General features: G+C 39.9%; 1 protein-coding gene across 5 annotated transcripts in view; it reads right to left on the reverse strand.

The window, feature by feature from the left end:
• Nucleotides 1-1217: 1217 nt before the first annotated feature.
• Nucleotides 1218-24351, reverse strand: part of LOC124137449 — a 40531-nt gene continuing 17397 nt past the window's right edge. For 4 of the 5 annotated variants that reach the window (XM_048387459.1, XM_048387460.1, XM_048387458.1 and 1 more), the window contains exons 9-18: nt 23912-24040; nt 20009-20094; nt 19046-19251; nt 16283-16399; nt 13947-14180; nt 12050-12240; nt 9369-9485; nt 5750-5917; nt 5311-5531; nt 1218-2967 (exon numbers count right to left, since the gene is read on the reverse strand). In XM_048387459.1, coding sequence (XP_048243416.1) covers nt 2720-2967; nt 5311-5531; nt 5750-5917; nt 9369-9485; nt 12050-12240; nt 13947-14180; nt 16283-16399; nt 19046-19251; nt 20009-20094; nt 23912-24040 — 1717 coding nt within the window. In that variant the 3' untranslated portion in view covers nt 1218-2719. The remainder of the gene's footprint in view (nt 2968-5310; nt 5532-5749; nt 5918-9368; nt 9486-12049; nt 12241-13946; nt 14181-16282; nt 16400-19045; nt 19252-20008; nt 20095-23911; nt 24041-24351) is intronic. The other variant, XM_048387462.1, reaches the window with a different exon arrangement.

Genomic DNA, 24351 nt, shown 5'->3' on the forward strand with positions numbered 1-24351 from the left:
GTGGTGCACCACTGAGGACAGTGTTGAGTGCCTGTGATGCACCACTGAGGACAGTGTCAAGTGCCTGTGATGCACCACTGAGGACAGTGTCAAGTGCCTGTGGTGCACCACTGAGGACAGTGTTGAGAGCCTGTGGTGCACCACTGAGGACAGTGTCAAGTGCCTGTGGTGCATCTCTAAGGAGTGTCAAGTGCCTGTGGTGCATCTCTAAGGAGTAGTCAAGTAACCATGGTGCACCTCTAAGGAGAGTCAAGTACCCATGGTGCACCTCTAAGGAGTGGTGCACCTCTTGGGACAGTGTCAAGTGCCTGTGGTGCACCTCTAAGGAGTGTCAAGTGCATGTGGTGCACCTCTAAGGAGTGTCAAGTGCATGTGGTGCACCACTGAGGACAGTGTTGAGTGCCTGTGGTGCACCACTGAGGACAGTGTTGAGTGCCTGTGATGCACCACTGAGGACAGTGTTGAGTGCCTGTGGTGCACCACTGAGGACAGCGTCAAGTGCCCGTGATGCACCACTGAGGACAGTGTCAAGTGCCTGTGGTGCATCTCTAAGGAGTAGTCAAGTAACCATGGTGCACCTCTTAGGAGAGTCAAGTGCCTGTGGTGCACCTCTAAGGAGTGTTAAGTGCCTGTGGTGCACCACTAAGGACAGTGTTGAGTGCCTGTGGTGCACAACTGAGGACAGTGTTGAGTTCCTGTGGTGCACCACTGAGGACAGTGTCAAGTGCCTGTGATGCACCACTGAGGACAGTGTCAAGTCCCTGTGGTGCACCACTGAGGACAGTGTTGAGTGCCTGTGGTGCACAACTGAGGACAGTGTTGAGTGCCTGTGGTGCACCACTGAGGACAGTGTCAAGTGCCTGTGGTGCACCACTGAGGACATTCTATAGTACCCATGGTGCAATTCTGAGGATTATTAAAATTTGGAAAAAAATTAAAACAGCAAAATGGCACCAGTTCAGCTGGTGAGTAATGCATATGCCAATTTTCATTCAAATATGTTATAAAGTTTTATAGCTGTGGCTCTGAATAGGAGGGGAACGCTGATGGGAATCGAGCTTAAACAATATCATTATGACTTACAGGGTGTACAAGTACAAGACAATGCAGATAGCAGTAACAATGGAAGCTGATAGAAGCAGGTGCTAAAGCATGTGTGAACACCTTTTATGGAGAAAGAGGACTGTCTTTATCTGATGACAAAACTTCAAAGTGTAGACAATTTCATGATTTTATTGTTACAATTTAAATACATGTACATGTTGGATTAAAAAAATCATTGCATGATAACAACTAGTGGGTAGAATCTTTGCAACAAAAAAACAGTGTTATCACATCCCCCTGCCCCCATGGGGCACATTACAATATTGTTGAACTTGTGCTGCTTTACGTCACCAGAAAACATGATTAAATGTAAAATTAATACACACAAAATGCCCCTTTTCCGGAAAAAATATTTTGATAAATATCTCTTAGATAAAATAATTTCACTAGTTTCTGAGAAACCTAGTCCCCAGACACTTTGCACTAAGTAATATACATGGATCAAGGGCTGTAACTCTATCAAAAACATAATTTACTGGACCATTTTTCAAACTCAGTCTTGAAAAGTATCTCTAAGATAAGCCATGCAAACTTGCATTCAAGTTACTTCAGTAGTTTCTGATAAAACCTGTCCCCATTTCACACACAATGCACAAACTTGAAAAGCATGGAACAAGGGCCATAACTCCCACATGAACATTTCCCCCTTCTGTCTGACACAGCATGACTACCTTGAAATACTTTTGTGATCTTTGAGCCATTTCTTTGAATGATGATAAGTACATGTAAAACAAATCCACGTGTTAATAAAAAAAAGTACAAACAAGAAAAGAAAGAATCCACAAAATTAACATTAAATATTAAAGATGAAAACGTCTTCAAACACTTCAAAGATGCAGCAAAAAGTCATGATAATCCATAATTTATCACAACATGTCCACTTTGTTCAGTGATTATACCTTGATGTCCATAAAAGAACAATCATGTGGTATGTTAAACCCAAGTTACCTTAATAGATTTCAAATGTAATATTAACAAATAAATACCTCCCTCCCTTCTCAGTCAGCTTTGGGAAACATCACGAGAAACAGGAACATATTATTAACTGGCCAAACATGCAGGGATATCTAAATTAGGTATTACAAGCCAAATGAATGTGTGTGCACACTGCATGCCCTTCTAACACAGTCTGCCACAATAATCCAATGACAGACAATCTACAAAGGTTCCTGATATTCACAGGCGTACACCTATACTCCCCTGATGGCAAGTCTGTGACAGTTACGGTTATTCACAGGCATGCACATATAACCCCTGATGGCCAGTCTGTGACAGTTCCTGTTATTCCCAGGTGTACACCTATAATCCCCTGATGGCTGGTCTGTGACAGTTACTGTTATTCCCAGGTGTACACCTATAAACCCCTGATGGCCAGTCTGTGACAGTTCATGTTATTCACAGACACCCACCTATAATCTCCAGATGGCCGGTCTGTGACAGTTCCTGTTATTCACAGGTGTACACCTATAATCCCCTCATGGCCAGTCTGTGACAGTTCCTGTTATTCACAGGCATACACCTATAATCCCCTCATGGCCAGTCTGTGACAGTTCCTGTTATTCACAGGCGTACACCTATAATCCCCTCATGGCCAGTCTGTGACAGTTCCTGTTATTCACAGGCGTACACCTATAATCCCCTCATGGCCATCTCTCAGAAAGACATGCCAGCCTGCTCTGCCACACTCAGAATCTGCATTTGTCTCATCCACCGGACCCTTCAAGTACTCCACACAGAAACATCTTGGTCCTGGTCCAAGGAAGGGCAGCACCCCCAGGATCTTCCCGTGACGGTCATAGTGGAACACATGCTCTCTGTAGAAACTGCCCCCCTCCTGCAGAGTCGTTGACACTAGAAACTCACCTGGGAAATAAATAACATTTAAACATTTTTGTGAAGTCAACAAATTCAAGACTATTTCTCGGTTCCATCACTTTGTACCTGACAGCCAAACAATGTTTTGGTGACCCAAGGCTTTACTAGCATGTCTCCAAGTGTACCAGCCTATTTGGGGAAAGCTGTGTATCCATGTTGTATACCGGTAATGCACACACCATTTCTAGTTACCATCTAGGATAAACCTCAATGCAAATGCCTACTTGCTCAATAAACTACGAGCCATCTTTGCCATTCAGTTTTCTGAAGTGTGGGTGTTTCTGTCTACAAACCTGGCAACAAATAATTTGGCACAACACAATAAACATGTGTTAGCTCCCTGTTGAGAATGTTGAGATACATTTGGCCTTGACCTCTGCTTCTCTTGCATTCTATTCACACATGGCTTCTGAAGTTACTTCAATGAGTAACAGTATCTCTTACACTCTGACGATTTCAAGACCCACATTAGGCTAAAAAAAATAAATTCTTGGTTCTCAGGCACCGCCGCATCATCACAAAGTCCACAGCCCGATTTGTATTTATTTCCATTTAAAAAAAAAAAAATCCTTAAATATTCTGTGTCTCAAACACAAGACCCAAAAAGTGAATATGCTACAACACTTTAAAACAATGTGATCCAATAAAATGTGCAGTTACTTCCCTTTTAATGCACACTGTTTTACTGCGCATCTTGTGTGTTATCATGGTTATGGTCATGGCGGCACATAGGAGTGTGCATGCTTTGCTGTTTGCAAATTTGGTCAATGAAAACAATAAATTTGCGATAAAACATCACCAGACATGATTGATTTATAAATTCAATCGTATTTGTGTACTGTATGCAGGAAAATATTTCATACGCAGAGGTTAAGATTTACAATTAGATCTAGATCTACATGTGTATTTGTCTTGTAAAATAAGCGGGAAATGCTAATATATATACCCCGTCTATAAAGTAAATCGGAATGAAGCACATCATCACTGCATACAAAGTCCCTATATTTGCAATAAAAACGTGTTTGTCTTCCTCAGAAAAAAATTACATCACATCGCTTCAGCGAATTCAGGAAAACAAACAGATATGACAATTAAACTTGGTCAATACAAATTTGAAATTTGAGATAAAACATCACTAGATATGATGATTTACCGATTAAATTGTATTTTCTGTTCTGATTGGCATTGTTTTATATGCAGAGATTAAGATAACCGTGTGTCTTGTCTCGTAAACTAAGCCGGAAGTTGCAATCAGCTGTACACACATTTCTCGGAATCTACCGGTGATTCAGTCAAAAATTACCCAATAATATAACTTGAAAGAATTTTGATACAATGAGCGGAAGTATTGTATCTGAAACTATTTTTTTATCAGGAATAATTTATTCCAATATCATGGTAGTTGCAGCTTTACTATATGTGAAATTAATTAATAACCATAAGCACAGCATTTTGGCTCAGCTGATCGCTATTGCAGCATATTCTTTCGTATGGAAGAATTTGCCCAATCACTGTCGATGCTCCCGCAGCCGTGATTGCAAAAGTTTTATGTTGGCATATGATAGTCAAACTACAACAAATATGACTTTCTGCAATTCAATATATGTCATTTATGATATATATATCCATTCTCTATCCACTAAAGTTTGTTTCAAGGCGTCAATAGCTGTAATATGACCTTGGTTGCTGAAAATAATGGTGAGTTGTGCGATCTTCCGATCACTTCACCTACGATTTCGCCGAAATGAATTGAAACAGTATATTGATTGAAATGTTGAATAAAATTAATAAAATAGCTTACATTTACAAATCCAGAAATATTATGAACTCTTTTTACAACAAGATGGATTACATGATTAATTTGCGTACTTCAGCATGGATTTTCTGACATGGTATTTCCGGTGTTATGTGCTCACAGTAATGTGTTTGTGTTGGCGAAAAAAATATTTTAAAAAAACCCTCTTCAAACCCTTCAACAACCCCCACCCCCTTTGAAAGCCTCCTAATTCTAGTTATGAAAACTCGCCTTATACACAGCGATATACAGATTTGGATTCTTACTAATTTGTACACCCCCCCCCCCAAAAAAAAAGCCGCCCGCACGATATTTTGAAAAGCTATTGCCTGAGAACTAATTCTTTTTTCTTAAGCCTTATATATAATGATTATTACCCAAATGTGTTTCTGTATCAAATATATATTAGGTATTAAAAAATACTTTCAAATATCTGATATTTTTCAATAAGGAAGCACCCAAGATCAATAAGCTCTTTTTCATGAACACTATAATACAAACAATTCTGGTAGCTGTCCTGAAATAGCAATATCTACCATGTCCACTTATGGAATAACATTCCACAGCAACTCCAGGAACCAAAAGGTCCATGACAATCTCCACAGCATCGTCTGTGACATCCACAAACATCAGTATTGCACTGATGCCAACCGTGAGTCTGGTCCTCTCCTCCAGTTTTTTCTGCTCCAGTATCCTAACTGGAGATCCTGGCAGGAAGCTGATGTAGCAGCCGTCCTCACTCACCTCCAGGCTGCTGCTGTGGTCAGAATTAAACAAAAATAGGTTGCATCGTGAGTTTGAAAATAAACATTTTAGGTACCATGGTTACTGCCATAAAAGGTTTAAATTCACCGATTTGGAATTTCAGTGCAAAATATCATCCTTTACACTTCATTTGTTAAAACACTTAATGTCCCATTTTCTCTTGTTGACCACAAAATTATGTTACCAAGATTACTACTGAGAAATCCCTACCTGTCCTGTTGCTTGGTAACAGTCAGGGTTTGTAGTGTGTCAGGATGCAGGAAGAAGATGGCATTGTCTGTTACAGCCATGACTGTATTTCCTCCAAACAGGAGAGTTTTTATTACAGGAAACTCTTCACTCAAAACCTCATCTGCAGTGATAGGATCACATCGGACTCTGAAACAAGGATTATAGCAAATGAAGGAAAGGACACACATGGCTATATGATGTGAAGTGAAAATAACTGCTTCAGTAACAGACTTGGTGAATACTTAACACTGCTCACCCTTGTAGTGAAAATAACTGCTTCAGTAACAGAATTGGTGAATACATAACACTGCTCACCCTTGTAGTGAAATAACTGCTTCAGTAACAGACTTGGTGAATACATAACACTGTTTACCATTGTAGTGAAAATAACTGCTTCAGTAACAGACTTGGTGAATACATAACACTGCTCACCCTTGTAGTGAAATAACTGCTTCAGTAACAGACTTGGTGAATACATAACACTGCTCACCCTTGTAGTGAAATAACTGCTTCAGTAACAGACTTGGTGAATACATAACACTGTTTACCATTGTAGTGAAAATAACTGCTTCAGTAACAGACTTGGTGAATACATAACACTGCTCACCCTTGTAGTGAAATAACTGCTTCAGTAACAGACTTGGTGAATACATAACACTGCTCACCCTTGTAGTGAAAATAACTGCTTCGGTAACAGACTTGGTGAATACATAACACTGCTCACCCTTGTAGTGAAAATAACTGCTTCGGTAAAAGACTTGGTGAATACATAACACTGCTCACCCTTGTAGTGAAATAACTCCTTCAGTAACAGACTTGGTGAATACATAACACTGCTCACCCTTGTAGTGAAAATAACTGCTTCTGTAACAGACTTGGTGAATACCGGTAAGCCGAATCAGGAATTGAAAGACAAAAAACACTGTGAAGTCGGACTGCAAGACATGTGCCGGTACTCTCAGATATTCAAAAATATAAGATGAAAAACGTTGCAATTATATTGAAAAAGTCATTATTATTTCTAATAAAGATTTAACAAACCAGTCATCCACTTTCAAATGTGGGAAGCTGTTTCTCGTGTTTTTTTTAAATCTCATAATGATCGTTATATGTTGCCATCAACAGCCAAGCGCCATTTTGTGAATCGGTGTATATAGAATTATGAACCTGTGAGAAAATATATCAGCTGGAGCGAAGACTCGCAGTTTGAATTCAGCATCGTAAGCATGGCGTTTTCGTCTAAAACTCATGATGAAAATGTCGTCAGTAAAAATATACCAACTTTTATAATCCCCTTTACACCACTATTGTATGTTTATGCAATTGAAGTAAATAAACTATCATACTATGAACACATTGAATGACCATCACTTACTCACAGGCTTCTCCAGTTTATTAAACTAATCTCTCGAAAACAAAGGAATTAAGCCCCTACTCCCAACACGATCGCTAAGCACCCACAACTTGAAAATGTTTGTGTAAACAACATGACAATACCAATCGGCCTGTAATTATCAGTGCTCATTTCCTTGTGTACCGTGTTGCTTTAAACAACAGGAAGCAATCACAGTGGTCACCGTTTGTGACGTCACAGGAAACAGCTGATCACATGTTTTTGCAAATGGCGAACGGAATAACTCGCCGATACAGTTGTTTATTTGCCTCTTTCAATAAAGGTAGACACTTGTTCACTATCAATTTATGAACTTTGCAAAACGTACGTAATAGCTATTGGCGATTTCATCTGGGGATTATATATTATAGCTGTGAATTACATATATTGTTACATTTAAAGATTGTGGAGTTTACGAAGAACGATAAACTTTGAACATTCAATTGAAAACTTATTATCGGAAGTAGTAACATGCATAACATATTTTTAATAATGACAACATTGGTGTATAATAATAACTTTATTGATAATTTATAACAACAGTGGCTCTAGTCGTGGCAACTTCCAAACTTTCGGGAAGTTGTAATCTATCGGACCGTCATTCAGGCGATGTTTCTGACAGATCACGATCTGAAAAATACTATCATGAAAGTGTATCCCGTGGATAAGCCGACCCCTTTCTACAGAATCTTTTTTCTGGTCCTCAAAATTCGGCTTATACGTGGTCATATACGGTACATAACACTGCTCACCCTTGTAGTGAAAATAACTGCTTCTGTAACAGACTTGGTGAATACATAACACTGTTTACCACTGTGGTGAAAATAACTCCTTAAGTAACAGACTTGGTGAATACATAACACTGCTCACCCTTGTAGTGAAAATAACTGCTTCAGTAACAGACTTGGTGAATACATAACACTGTTTACCATTGTGGTGAAAATAACTCCTTCAGTAACAGACTTGGTGAATACATAACACTGCTCACCCTTGTAGTGAAAATAACTCCTCCAGTAACAGACTTGGTGAATACATAACACTGTTCACCACTGTGGTGAAAACAACAGCTTCTGTAACAGACTTGGTGATTATTAACACTGCTCACCCTTGTAGTGAAAATAACTGCTTCAGTAACAGACTTGGTGAATACATAACACTGCTCACCCTTGTAGTGAAAATAACTGCTTCAGTAACAGAATTGGTGAATACATAACACTGCTCACCCTTGTAGTGAAATAACTGCTTCAGTAACAGACTTGGTGAATACATAACACTGTTTACCATTGTAGTGAAAATAACTGCTTCAGTAACAGACTTGGTGAATACATAACACTGCTCACCCTTGTAGTGAAATAACTGCTTCAGTAACAGACTTGGTGAATACATAACACTGCTCACCCTTGTAGTGAAAATAACTGCTTCAGTAACAGACTTGGTGAATACATAACACTGCTCACCACTGTGGTGAAAACAACAGCTTCTGTAACAGACTTGGTGATTATTAACACTGCTCACCCTTGTAGTGAAAATAACTGCTTCAGTAACAGACTTGGTGAATACATAACACTGCTCACCCTTGTAGTGAAAATAACTGCTTCAGTAACAGAATTGGTGAATACATAACACTGTTTACCCTTCTAGTGAAAATAACTGCTCCGGTAACAGACTTGGTGAATACATAACACTGTCCACCCATGTAGTGAAAATAACTGCTTCAGTAACAGACTTGGTGAATACATAACACTGCTCACCCCTGTAGTGAAAATAACTGCTTCAGTAACAGACTAGGTGAATACATAACACTGCTCACCCATGATTTAAGAAATTAACTGCAACATTAACCACTTGGAGATGGAGTTGGGGGCATGTGTACATGGCTTGGAATAGAGGACTGCTAATGGTTGGCCTTTAGAAATAGAGGCCCTCCATCTACAGTTTACAGTATTAACAACATAAATTAAATGTCTGACTGAAAGACAGTTGAGAATAAGCCTCTCCCTGAGGCTCTGAGTTCTTATCTACAAAGCGCTGGTTATAATATTGAGTCATAGAACTAGGAACACTTTGTGGATGTGGAGCTGGTTTCTTTGAGAAGTAATGTTGTGGTATCGGCAGTCTCATCCAGAGAGTTAGGGAGTGATGGAACACGGTTTTTTTCACCAAAGCAAGGATGCCAAATGCACAAAGAACCAACATGTACTGTACCTAAGTTTGTTATCTGTGAGGCCATAGAGCTTCTTCCCGAGAACATGTGGTTCCTCCATTTGATTATCTGAGATGGTCTTTAGCAACTCTCCTTTCTTGCCAAATACAAACTGCTTCCTGGAACACACACCACATGAGCATATATTGTTTAATGAAGTGTTGAGTTGTTTAAAAGAGAATATAAAAGCTTGGTGTTTTTTCCAGTGATAAAGATACAATGACATGCAATCAGGCAAGTCTGACCAGCACAGGTACCTTGGGACGTGTCCAACCCAGAATCCCTGACTGTGACAGCATATGTTGATGGGGACATACAGTGATCGCTCGCTATTGCGCTCTTCGATAAAGCGCTACTTCGGTTATTACGCGCGGTAACGCATGGCTCCCCAAATTTATGTACACTTTTAATACTGAGAGTTTTACACAGACATGATTGTATTGTTGTTCGTTGTTTATTTGCACATAACGCTTCTCATTGCATAATCAACGGTTTATCGCTGAATGGAGTTCTAATAATCTGTTTGAAAACATCCGCGGCAGGTCCCGGAAATACGATTGTTCTACTAGTTAACTTTTCACACTATACATCCTTTGATCTTAGAAGCGCATGCATGCAATAAAAGAGAACCACAAGTGAAGTTTATATTCTTAATAAGTGGGCAATCCAATTTAAGGCTAAACTGTCACACACATGTAGTTGCTGTCACAACACGGCGGTCATTCATTTCGTAATCGCGCTTTCGTAACATCGCCTGTTTTTTTCCCCGTAGTTATAACAAGCGATTTCATTGGATTAAAATTTGTTTCTAATGACGCTTTCTTGCCGAAATCTGCTACAAGTTTCGTGATTGGTCAATTTTGAGCACGTGACCTCAGGCAGCCAATCAAGCTGTGATACAAAGCTCGTGTTTGATAAATTTCAGAAGTTAGCGAAAGATTTTTTGTTAAATCGTGTTATTCTGAACGTTTTAAGCAGGAAATCACGATATATATTAAAAATATGGAACTTTGTGAATGTATCGTGCTAGGTTACGAGCTGTGACAAAGATTTTTCATGCATATATTTTTGCATTAAACGTTGTGTCCGAGCCGAGAAATCAAGGCGACGAAAGCCGAGATGTCATTTGACTTACATTACACGCGATCGCACGAAACGATGGAAATAATAACTTAGATGTAAGTTTGATTACTTTTAGATATATTTTTGTTGATTTTATTTATCACTTTGTATAATATATTTAAAGATTTGCTTAAAATAGTCTTTATTTTGCACTTTGACATGTTCGATGCGGACCCGTTGTCGAAATGTGTGTCCGAGAATTTTATTTTCAATAACATCGCGGGAAATAGTGAATAATTTTTTAATTTATTGATAAAAAATGATAAATTAGAATGGAATACGTATTTCAGACATTGTGAAATATGACAGATTTAATAAATGAATGATATTACAGGTAGATCTAGGTCCATAAAAATATATACTATTTTGACGTGACGTGAGATAAATACATAGGCCTATTGATGATTTGAGATTTGCCGAGCGCGCTCCCCCGCCTCGGCCTCGGTTAAACGGCTCATCGTCTATAACGCCCACCAATTATTTGGACCCCATTGGTAGCGCAATAGCGAGCGATCACTGTATCCTAACTCGGAATCACCGCCTGTGACCAGCACAGGTTGCTGGGGACCTATCCTATTACTAGAACCACCGCTGTGACCAGCACACGTTCCTTGGGACCTATCCTAACTCAGAATCACCACTGTGACATGCACAGGTTCCTGGGGACCAAACGTAACTCAGAATCACTGCCTGTGACCAGCACAGGTTGCTTGGGATGTATCCTCACTCAGAATCACCGCTGTGACATGCACAGGTTCCTGGGGACCAAACGTAACTCAGAATCACTGCCTGTGACCAGCACAGGTTGCTTGGGATGTATCCTCACTCAGAATCACCGCTGTGACATGCACAGGTTCCTGGGGACCAAACGTAACTCAGAATCACCGCTGTGACCAGCACAGGTTCCTGGGGACCAAACGTAACTCAGAATCACTGCCTGTGATCAGCACAGGTTCCTGGGGACCTATCCTAACTCAGAATCACTGCCTGTGATCAGCACAGGTTCCTGGGGATGTATCCTATTACTCAGAATCACAGACTGTGACCAGCACAGGTTCCTGGGGACCTATCCTCACTCAGAATCACCGCCTGTGACCAGCACAGGTTCCTGGGGACATATCCTAACTCAGAATCACTGCCTGTGATCAGCACAGGTTCCTGGGGATGTATCCTATTACTCAGAATCACAGACTGTGACCAGCACAGGTTCCTGGGGACCTATCCTAACTCAGAATCACCACTGTGACCAGCACAGGTTCATGGGGACCAAACGTAACTCAGAATCACCACTGTGACCAGCACAGGTTCCTGGGGACCTATCCTCACTCAGAATCACTGCCTGTGATCAGCACAGGTTCCTGGGGATGTATCCTATTACTCAGAATCACCGCCTGTGACCAACACAGGTTGCTGGGGGGGGGGGACCTATCCTAACTCAGAATCACAGACTGTGACCAGCACAGGTTCCTGGGGACGTATCCCATGACACAGAATACCTGACTGTGACCAGCATAGGTTGCTGCGGACCTATCCTAACCACATGTAGAAGTTGCATATGTACCTTTGATTGGTTTCCTTCTCCACCCCAAAGTGCCACATGATGTCTTCTTGAGGAGTGTGCTGCTTCCAACTGGTCCTCGTCTGGTGCACGCTGCACAGCTTGGGGTCCCCTTCATCGTTGTAGGAGTCATAGGAGTGGTCCATCGTCACTACCGGCTCCAAGAAGCTGGCCTTGTTGGTACAGTCTACAAACTGCCACATACATACCATCCTTCATTATCCACAGTATTATGTCTCAATTCTATTGTGATATAAACCTGCACCTATTCACCAACACAGCTTCCTTCCAGAAGCGATGTCACCAGCACCATCTACCTCGTTACCAACTGAGCACAAAACTTGTCCCATTCACATGAACCTCGAATCAACAACAAATCAATATCATTCACCTCAACACAAGTTTGGCATAGATCTAATTAAAACTTTGTGGCCTCATCCAATCAAGCTTTGAATATACGAGTAGTAAATTGAATCAAAAGACTATTATTAAGTTACTTTCAGTTTCAGCTGGAGGTTTTTCGGAGTACCTAACAGGGAGTTCTTATTCTGCATGATGTTCACAGCCATATTTGATATGGAACACACAAGTGGACTCAAGACCTGGTGATATTGCCACTTGTCTCTATTTTTAGGACTGTGTTATTCAAAGTTGACTCAAAACAAAGGGACAGTGAATAGGTCCAATAGAATAGGAAGAAAAAGTTTCTCACCATTGTTTCATTCGTCTGAATGGGTTGAGCACCACTAACTTGACAATACATCTTGGCCATCATCACACAGACATACGGTCTAAAATACTGGCCATGTGTTGCAAGACCGATGTTACTAACTTAGAAAGCTCAAGCATTCTGTGTTCAAATGAGTTACAAAAGTTGTGCAAGACACAGGAGTCGCGAAGCAAGGTTCATACATATATGGAACACTAAAATTAAAGGCCTTTTCAATGGTTTTCAAGCTTTCAACTGTCATTTTCAAGGCTTTTTGACTGGGGTATTAGCCTTAGTCAGTATACTATATATTAGTCACAAAATCTCAAAGGCAGTATGAACATCAATTTTCCAACAGGATGTATTTTCCCAACAAACAATTTAAATAAATTAAGTCTGTCGTAAATGTTAATACTTTTTTAACAATTTTTGTCATTTTGTACAAATTCAAGGCTTTTCAAGGTATTGTGGTGATTTAAGGCTTTTCAGTGAGTATGATTTCACACTGCTTTTAGCAATATTCCAGCAATATCACAGCGGGGGACACCAGAAATGGGCTTCACACATTGTACCCATGTCGGGAATCGAACCCGGGTCTTACTCCAGCACACTCATTCACTCGGTCATTAATTACTCTGCAGACCGACTGAGACAGATAAACCTGTGCATCTAGTGCCTGCATGTTTGTACAGACAGGAACTGAGGTTGTCACAAACAACAATAAGCCCTTATAGTGTGTGCCTACTTTTCAGGCTACACATTACCCAACTCATTTACTATAAGTCTTTCAGTGCTACAACGTGTACCGTATTCGACATAATAAGCGCTCAGGGCACTCTCAAAATTAGAAATAGGGGGCTCTTATTAGAATGTTATTTTGGTGAAAAACACAGAGTTGAAAGATAAATTTCGTGGTTTATGATGACAGCCTGAAATGTTTATGTACGACAGATATATTTTTCCAGAATTAAATGCCCATAATTAAGGGTGCATATATAACACACGAGTGCGTATTATATGCGAATAAATAAGTCTTGTGTACATTGATAAATCGGAAAGGGTGCTAATTGGGATTGTTCACTAGCCAATATCTTAGCAAATGTCGCCATGGGCGTTTATTACGTCGAATACGGTACTCATAATATAGAGTGTGATATGTAATGACGTTTCACATCTTGTAGGGATACATACCACTTGAACCCTCTTTGACGTGCGATCATCCCAGACTGCTAGATAGAGAGTGTCCTTGTAGGCAAAACACTCCTCAAGCAGGAGGCTAAAATCTTGGGGCTCATAGAGGCAAGGTGCCTTTTTCTTTCCTGTCTCATCTTTTTTCTTTGTTTTTGAAAGATTTGATTTTTTGCTTGATTTTTCACTAAATTCGACAATTTTGTTCCATTTCTTCTCCATTACCGCCTCCACTACCTAAACAAAGTAAAGAGGCAATCAAATTTAAGAATACATATTTTAAGTAAAGTACACAGGCTACAATATAACATGTTAATAATTGTTTATTTCAGACATACAGTGACCCCTCGCGACAACACTACCTTCGGGGTCCAAATAATTGGTGATCATGGTGTTACTTGATCACGGCGATCAGCTGATAATGTTTTCTGAGATTGGGGGAAAACATTGTGTCATTGGAAAACTTGAGTTTATTGAAAATGTTAGTAAATTTTGGGAGCCATGCTTTACTGCACGCTATACCTGAGTTAGCGCTATATTGAAGAGCACAATAGCGAGGGAACTCTGTACTATTTTTCTGGTCAAATTAATTTCCAAGATGCAGAAGGCAAAAGTTTAAAAAAGAGAAACACAAGGCTCTGAAGCTCATCTGAGTTTTTCTGAATTTAACTGATTTCATAATTGGAAACACAGAACTGGCTGCTGATCAATCGGCAAAATTTACATGGGTTAATTTGGATAGGCATTCTATGAGCAACTTGAACAGACATCATAGCTTGGATCGTTATGCAAAGTTCAGCTTCATAGGCCTTATTGGAGTTAAAATACAGTAATCTAAATCAACAGATGATCAAAGTTGAAAAAACATCACTCGACTTTCAGTCAGAAGAACTGACTGGGCCGCATCTTCGTACCAGGGTCCCATCTAGAGAATTTATATATCAGATTTGGTGACAAAACATTTTGTATCAGGGCCCAATCTTGAGAATTTATAATTGATATACCAGGTTTGGTGACAATATATGTTTGTAGCAGAGTTTTACTGTTCTAATCAGTCACACAATGTTTACAGTATATTGGCTGTATAGAGTTTTACTGTTCTAATCAGTCACACAATGTTTACAGTATATTGGCTGTGTAGAGTTTTACTGTTCTAATCAGTCACACAATGTTTACAGTCTATTGGCTGTGTAGAGTTGTACTGTTCTAATCTGTCACACAATGTTTCCTGTCTATTGGCTGTGTAGAGTTTTACTGTTCTAATCAGTCACACAATGTCTACTGTTCTAATCAGTCACACAATGTTTCCTGTCTATTGGCTGTATAGAGTTTTAATGTTCTAATCTGTCACACAATGTTTACTGTTCTAATCAGTCACACAATGTTTACAGTCTATTGGCTGTGTAGAGTTGTACTGTTCTAATCTGTCACACAATGTTTACAGTCTATTGGCTGTGTAGAGTTGTACTGTTCTAATCTGTCACACAATGTTTCCTGTCTATTGGCTGTGTAGAGTTTTACTGTTCTAATCAGTCACACAATGTTTCCTGTCTATTGGCTGTGTAGAGTTTTACTGTTCTAATCTGTCACACAATGTTTACAGTATATTGGCTGTGTAGAGTTTTACTGTTCTAATCTGTCACACAATGTTTCCTGTCCATTGTTAGTTGAGGGATCAGCTTCATTTGCCCAGTGGTTTCTAAGGAGATAATGTTAATAGATCTCAAAGATTCTTTTGGAGAATATTTAAGACCATGGCCAAACATAATGGTCACAAAATGGTCAAAATTTCATACATGACAACAAACAGAACATAAATCATGAGCCTATAAACTACAGATATACCAGATTTCATTACAGTTTGAAGAAACAAATTAGAAAACCCCTCTCCAGGGGGCGAAGTGAGTGAGTTTGGTGAGCAGTATTTTAGTTACATTACAACACATATATTTTATCCAGCGCAAATCTTTGACACTTTGCTGAAACCCATGAACAAGTGTATGGTTCTGACAACCCTAGAAACATAATCAGGGTCAATCTTGGATTCAAACACACGATAATAGGCTTCTGGCATGCCTGCACAGTGAATTAGACTACTGGGCCACCTTGGAGCACCCATGTGAAGTCTTAGCTTCACTGGTCCAGTGCCATATGAGAAGCTGTGTAGACACTGCCACTGTCAATGGCAACTGCCAATGGTCAAGCTGGCCATGATAAAGGCTCACTTGAATTTCAGTCAGTGGAGATAAAGACTTGATTATATACAGACAGACATCATACAGCTGGGTTATTGCTGAGTGTGTTAAACAACAAACAACAACAATGACATTCATCCCTACTTGATTTGATAAATTGTAGCCCTTCACAAAGCAGTACTCTAGGGACATCTTCATCTTCTCCTTCCAGCTGGCGCCATCTATACGATTTCTGGAGGCTGTTATGTAGTCTATTACTTTCTGTAAGATACAGTCAGAGTATTTGTAACTTTGTAACAATAGTGCCACGGCAGTGTAGCTCACCTGGATATGCAGTCAACAATTTACAATGTCAACACATGACAGCCACCTTACAAAATTGCTGTCAGCATTGCTATTCATATGCTTTCTGCAGAAACACGGAGGACAAAAGTATCAACAAATATGAAACAAATAAACATATTTCCACAATGTTTCTAAATCTGCAAGAATACAAAACTGTTAAACTTACTTTACACATAGTTTCAACTTTAAGCCTTATATACCTTCTAAGTATGATAATTCCATACAATTCTACAAAATTAAACAACTACCAACCCGAGTATGAACTAAGATCAGCTGCCTGAGTTATCAAGAGGGTCATGCTGATTACAAAAGCTTACCGGTACCTGTCGTGCTTAAGAGGTTTTTTGTTTCACATTTCTTTCAGCATAGACTCAAAAGGATAAGATATCTTTTGCTATCGACTCGATAGTAATGTGGATCGTTATCACAATAACATTTCTGATCAGAAATCTGTGATGTGTTCTTCGAAGAGCCAATTTGAATCACACAGTTTAACAAAATTAATGTCAGTTTTTGAAAGCGAAGCAGATTATTTATTTGAAACAGGCCATTTGTTCAGGATGTACAATGATCTTAGCAAGTTAATGATGAGTCTGGAATATAGCAAGTTTCAATAGTAGCTTACCATGAATGATCTTCGTGTACAATCAATTAGTGCAAGTGGATTAGGATTGTAACCAAAGCCTAAGACCACGGTCTTAAGGAATTACAATCATTGAACCAACAGCAACGTATAGAACGCCTAGGTAAATGCATGACCTGTTTCACTTAATCCCCTTGTTGGTTTTTGTAACAGCAAAATTCAAAAAGCAACATCACTAGAAATCCTAACAATCATATACTGAGCCGCAAAAGAAACGTCCCCCCAAGTAACATTGCATGAAAAGTCGTCATTTCAATATCTGGGTAATTTTTGTCAGTTTCTAGAATTTAACATTACCTTGTCCGGAAAAATGAATTTGATGATAAAAAAACAAGGCAGATGACAATAAAACCGATCGCCCAAATGCATCACGGCAAAAGCCATGGTAACCCGATGCACATGAGTTTCGTGCAAATTGAAAAGCACATGCGTTCCCCCATTTCTTGCCCTATAAATATCCACCCAGATCTGATAACATTCATTCGCTATTGAATTGCTACCACATGCCAAGACTGACAAGAAATCATCGACACCAAGCCCTTGGATGATTGCAAGCTGGACAAACCGCCCGGCAAGTAGCCAATGCATTTCTAGTCCACGTAAGGACCATATACAGGCTCCAGCAATGGTACCAGACCCCCAACATTACAGATGACCGACCACATAGTGGAACACCAAGGGTCACCACCCGATGTCAGAATCGTCAGATTGTGTGACAGCATCTCCAAGATCGCTTTATTACTGCCTCGGAAACTGCTCGACAGACCATGGGTACACACCGGCAACACATTAGTGCAGACACCATGTGTCGATGATTGACAAGCTGAACCTCCACTGTCACAGGCCACACGGAGGTCCCATTCCGACACCACGTCAATGCCTTGACCGTCTTCAGTGAGCAACACAGCACCAGCATTTGCACCACCAGCAGTGGAGAAGAGTCCTCTTCTCAGACGAGAGCCGTTACTGTATCTCAAAAGTAGAGTTTGGCGATGCCATGGGGAATGTTATTCGGATGCTTGTGTTGTTGAGAGAGACACGTGGGGTGGTCCGAGCATCATGGTATGGGGTGGAATTGGTCTTGCACAGAGGGTCGGCCCTGTGGTCTTCCAGAACATCGGTCCAGGGAGAGGCAATGGTGTCACAGCAGCTTGGTACATTGATCAAGTCTTGAGACCACACGCCTGATAACCCCCGTGCCCACACTGCGAGAGCAACAAGAGACTTCCTCCAGCAGTAGTATGCCCGTGGTCCCGATTTAGATCCCATTGAGCACCTGTGGGACGAGATTCAAAGACGGCTGAATGACGTTCGACCAAGGCCGACAACTGCAGCAGAACTGCGTCAGGTGTTCCTCAGAGTGTGGGTTCAAGTGCCTATGGCCTTCTTCAACCGCGTCATCCATTCCATGTATCAACGTTGCACGGCAGTCATCAATGCACATGGCAGACACACAAGATACTGACTTGTGATGCCATTTTCTCAGAGACTAGTGTTCTGTTTCACTTTAAGAACATTTGACACTTTAATTTCAACCTTGATGATCAGTTTTGCCAAGTTTCATCTTTTTAATATGTCTCAAAGTATGTTTACAGTGTTTGGACAAATAAGGTTTCTCATATATCTATCCATGGTGATGTTTCTTTTGCGGTTCAGTATATTTTAAACAGAGCAAACTCAACTATTTCCAACAGCTATTTCAATAAACAAGGATAAAGAATGTCAAAGAGTAAACACAATTCGATCCGTCACTCAGTAGAAAAGTTTACAATCAACCTGTGTGGTTCACAACCAAAGTGACCCCGAAACTGGTTTACTATTCAAACTATCAAAAACAGTGCTGAGATAATGGTGTCAGAATGATTGGTATTATGAACATTAAACAACACATGTGCAGTTTGGGAAGTGTTTCACCTCACCTTCCTGTACACTTCCTTGACAAATGGTATCAGGTTGAGCTTTGCCCTTTGACCTCCAGCTGCCCTCCAGAACAAAGTAATCTGTCTGCTATTTTCAACATGCTTGTCTTCAGCAAGCAAGCGTGAGTCCGGACTCAACAGGTAGATGACTGTTTCATTTACAGGGTCACGATACACCTCGGTCAATGTTGGTACTGTGTGTAGTCCTGCAAAAGCCAAAGAATAACTAGATCAATTAGGATTGATATGGACCCTATTTGAAATGAATTTAGAACTCATTTTCACAATGTTTCTAAATCTGCAAGAAAGAATACAATTGTATAATATTGTTGCAGTGTACATGATGTACAACAGAAAATTAATCTTACGCAAGGTTAAAAAGCAATAATGTTTCTAATGCCATACAATTTTTCCAATTTTTCACAAAACACCCCTAAAATCCTTATGATTATATATCATATCGCAAAATAAACAAAACATATATGTTGAGCTCTACTACTAACTATACACATACCAAGTTCATTACATTTTGAATGAAAATGGCTGAGAATGGCCACAAGGTCCAATGAAGGTGAACATTCAGATTATCGCAGAAAGCGGAACATGTATGTTGAGACCAACTGAGTCATTTCTGAGGAGAAGATGTTTACAGGTGCCGCAGATAACAACAATGACAACAGACAAGCAGAACATTACATGAGCTCACATGACATTCGGTTAGATGAACTAAAAATATGTGCTTGCTAAATCCTAATATGGACCCCTACCACTACATCAAAAACATCAATAAAACGAACAGCTCTGATGCCAAAGGGAGGATAAACCAACAGCAGAGAAAACTATATATCTGTAGAGCCTGATGGCAACATTTGGGCCTAGGAATCATAATGTGTTTCATAAAGACCTTTCAAGAGCATAAATATCTCGTTACAAGTCTTTCACCTTCACAATTACAGGACATACCATTTCTGTTGCGTGCACCATTCTGCGTCTGCATGTAGGGCAGGGAGTGCCACCTGAAGGTCAGCCCTGACGTATGGAGTTGGAGCCTGCAGTGATTAAGAACATTGGCTACATTGAATATTGAGTTGTATAGGCTACATTGATCCAGGATCCTGATGTATTGGCTACATTGATCCAGGATCCTGATGTATTGGCTACACTGATCCAGGATCCTGATGTATTGGCTACATTAAATATTGAGTTGTATAGGCTACATTGATCCAGGATCCTGATGTATTGGCTACACTGATCCAGGATCCTGATGTATTGGCTACATTGATCCAGGATCCTTATGTATTGGCTACATTGATCCAGGATCCTGATGTATTGGCTACACTGATCCAGGTTCCTAGTGTATTGGCTACATTGATCCAGGATCCTGATGTATTGGCTACATTGATCCAGGATCCTGATGAATTGGCTAAATTAAATATTGGGTTGTATTGGCTACATTGATCCAGGATCCTGATGTATTGGCTACACTGATCCAGGATCCTGATGTATTGGCTACATTGATCCAGGATCCTGATGTTTTGGCTACATTGATCCAGGATCCTGATGTATTGGCTACACTGATCCAGGATCCTGATGTATTGGCTACATTAAATATTGAGTTGTATAGGCTACATTGATCCAGGATCCTGATGTATTGGCTACACTGATCCAGGATCCTGATGTATTGGCTACATTGATCCAGGATCCTTATGTATTGGCTACATTGATCCAGGATCCTGATGTATTGGCTACACTGATCCAGGATCCTGATGTATTGGCTACATTTAGGAGATAAACCTACTGTGTTTTGAAATTTGATGTAGTCCCACTGTAGAATAGATACCTCTTTATCATAATTTTGAACCGAGCGCTTTAGCGCGAGGTTCCAAATTATAATAAAGAGGTTTCTATTCTACAGTGGGACTACATCAAATTTCAAAACACAGTAGGTTTATCTCCATTCTACCATGACGGCAACAACGCTTTGAAAACGGCGCTCTCTTGCAACGCGTAATAACACAGGTGCACAGGTCTGTGATCTTAGAACATTCCGAAAAGTGGTCACAGGTAGTTATATATGTAACAAATATTACTAAAGTTCAAGATTAAAAAACACCAAAGTCGTGAGTAGCTCATAATAAGTGTTCAAAACACATAGTTTTTCAAACGAAGTTGACAAATAACACTCCTAACTTAATCCAAAGAGAGATGTTTTAATTTCTTTCAAACTGTTGCACACTATTGAACACTGTGGACTGGCTGTCGTTTCTCGGAAATTTGTGAGAGCGGTAATTTCTTGGAAATCGAACATGCCATCATTTCTATTGTAGGGGTGACGGGTAATAGAAAAAGGTTTTAAAATGCTTAACGAATATATTTCTACAGCAAACTTTATGAATTAACATTCTAATACACATTTAACATGTCTAAGAGTTATTAGTTAGATAGCAATTACCCCCAGTAAACAATAATAACATCAAAGTAAATGCTTCTCCACCCCGAACTTGGATGTGGCAGAACTTGACCTAAATCACGGTTACTCACACCTCACAGCTGTCAATGGCTGACAATCATGTGTTTACATTAACTTGATCTAGTTAAAAGAAGCAAGATGACATCCCCGATCTATGATGTGGTTCAACATTTACCTGTAGATTTACTGGGATTGATCGAGCCTGCTGGTACATCCATATGATTACCAATGGAACTGAGTATGACTGAACACCTGCTGTTTAGGCTGCAGACGAGCCGGATATTTTGAAACGAGGAATCTGCATGGTGTGACCTGTCAATTTCAAGATTTCACGGATCCAAAGCCAAATAGTGACAGAACTTAGACATTTCTGGTCCAGAAATAGTAGGTCGTGTATAATTTTCATAATTGTGCGTGTTCTGAAATGAATTTCATCAAGTTTGATAAAAAGCTGTCACTTCAGTTGGGACATTGTTTTCGTGGACTTTCGAAAGGGGGTGTTTTCTGATGCACTTTCAAATCCCCTCCTGCCAAATTCTAACGGTGGTGGTTGACGGAGATGGTAATGGATATCGATCAGAAAAAGGTTTGTAAACACCATGTTGTCATGAATAAAATGTCTTCAAACACATTTTATTATGTTATATTTCACTTTCATTGTCGGTTATTTCAATAATGAAATTACCTGTTCGTGGGTTTCAGAAAAAGTTACCAAAAAAATGAACAATTATTATTTTCTCAACAAAATTTATTAGATATCACTCTTTGAAAGTCTTTCACTTATTTTGAATGTGTGAATCTTTGAATTATACCTCCCCACCCTGACATGAGAACCGTCCTAACGTGTCCCGGTTGTCACTGTATCTGCACTGCACTCTCAGTTATGGCTGCCAAAGAAATTGTTAACAGTAACAGTGCTGTTAAAGAATTGCAGGAAACCAGAAGACAACCCAGTACTGATGCACAGTGTGATGCTGTTCAACATTAACACGTTGACTAACTATCCCTGCTGATGTGATGTTGTTTTTTCAAACAATTTTTATAATGTTATATTTTACTTTCATTGTCGGTTGTTTCAATGAGGAAATAGCTTAAATTGTACCGATTCTGGTCACCATAGAACATTTCCCTAACAGTTTCATAAACATTTCATTTGTAAACAAAAGATATGCCTTCGTTAAATCTTTTAATGTCATCATCGAAGCAGTCAGGGTTGCGGCCTAGAACGCCCCAAACAGCCGATATCAAACTACCGTATTTCCTCTATTTGACACTATACGCCGTCTATTAATTTCGCGAGAGCCCTTGACTCGGCGTGTATTAGAGACCTGTCTGGTATTTGAGACCCAGCGTGTATTAGAGGAAATATAGATATGTTTTACAGTTCATATATGGGGTGATCGATCGGCAGCCATTTTCTGTGAATCGATATGTAGGCTATCTATGTATTCATACGCACGTTTTTATGTGAAAAGGCTTAATATATTTGAAAGGGGTTTCTGTAGCTAAAAGGAAACCTCTTTTTAACCAATCAGAATCAAGCATTCATCAATGTCATGGTAGAATGCTCCACGATCCTGATGTATTGGCTACATTGCTCCAGGATCCTGATGTATTGGCTACATTGATCCACGATCCTGATGTATTGGCTACACTGATCCAGGATCCTGATGTATTGGCTACATTAAATATTGGGTTGTATTGGCTACACTGATCCAGGATCCTGATGTATTGGCTACATTGATCCAGGATCCTGATGTATTGGCTACACTGATCCAGGATCCTGATGTATTGGCTACATTGATCCAGGATCCTGATGTATTGGCTACATTAAATATTGGGTTGTATTGGCTACATTGATCCAGGATCCTGATGTATTGGCTACACTGATCCAGGATCCTGATGTATTGGCTACATTGATCCAGGATCCTGATGTATTGGCTACATTGATCCAGGATCCTGTGAAAGTTTACCCCATGTTGTAAAGATCAACAGTGAAAGTTAACCCTGTGTAAGGATCAACAGAGAAAGTTTACCCTGTGTAAGGATCAACAGTGAAAGTTAACCCTGTGTAAGGATCAACAGAGAAAGTTTACCCAGTGTAAGCACCAACAGTGAAAGTTTACCCTGTGTAAGGATCAACAGAGAAAGTTTACCCTGTGTAAGGATCAACAGTGAAAGTTTACCCTGTGTAAGGATCAACAGTTAAAGTTTACCCTGTGTAAGGATCAACAGTGAAAGTTTACCCTGTGTAAGGATCAACAGAGAAAGTTTACCCTGTGTAAGGATCAACAGAGAAAGTTTACCCTGTGTAAGGATCAACAGTGAAAGTTTACCCTGTGTAAGGATCAACAGTTAAAGTTTACCCTGTGTAAGGATCAACAGTGAAAGTTTACCCTGTGTAAGGATCCAAGTTGAGGGCTCGGATAGGGGGCAGCACCATCTGCAGATCAGCCGTCAGGAAGCCAGCATCTGTCAGTCTCAGGTTGAGGTCCTTAGCTTGGTAGTCACTCTCGAAGGAATTCCTGAAAAGAGCATCACAGAAATGTTGCTCACTTGGTACAAAAGTACTATCAACACTGAGGGAATGTTGGTGCACAGGATACTACTGATATGGACACCTGGTAGCTTTATGTATCCTGAACTAAACCAGAGGTCAAACCAGAATACACACATGTACCCTAATTTGGCAATACATTCCAGGCATGCGTCGACTACGCAAGTCATTAAAAAATATGTTTTTGTGCATTGTGGAATAGATGCCGTGCATTGCTAAGCTGGGGTACATTTTTGTATTCTGACTCTGGTTAAGCATCTCTGCACCATTGACATCATC

This window comes from Haliotis rufescens, unplaced genomic scaffold, assembly GCF_023055435.1.
Source record: "Haliotis rufescens isolate VD_foot unplaced genomic scaffold, xgHalRufe1.0.p SCAF_7, whole genome shotgun sequence".
Taxonomy (NCBI): Eukaryota; Metazoa; Mollusca; class Gastropoda; order Lepetellida; family Haliotidae; genus Haliotis; species Haliotis rufescens.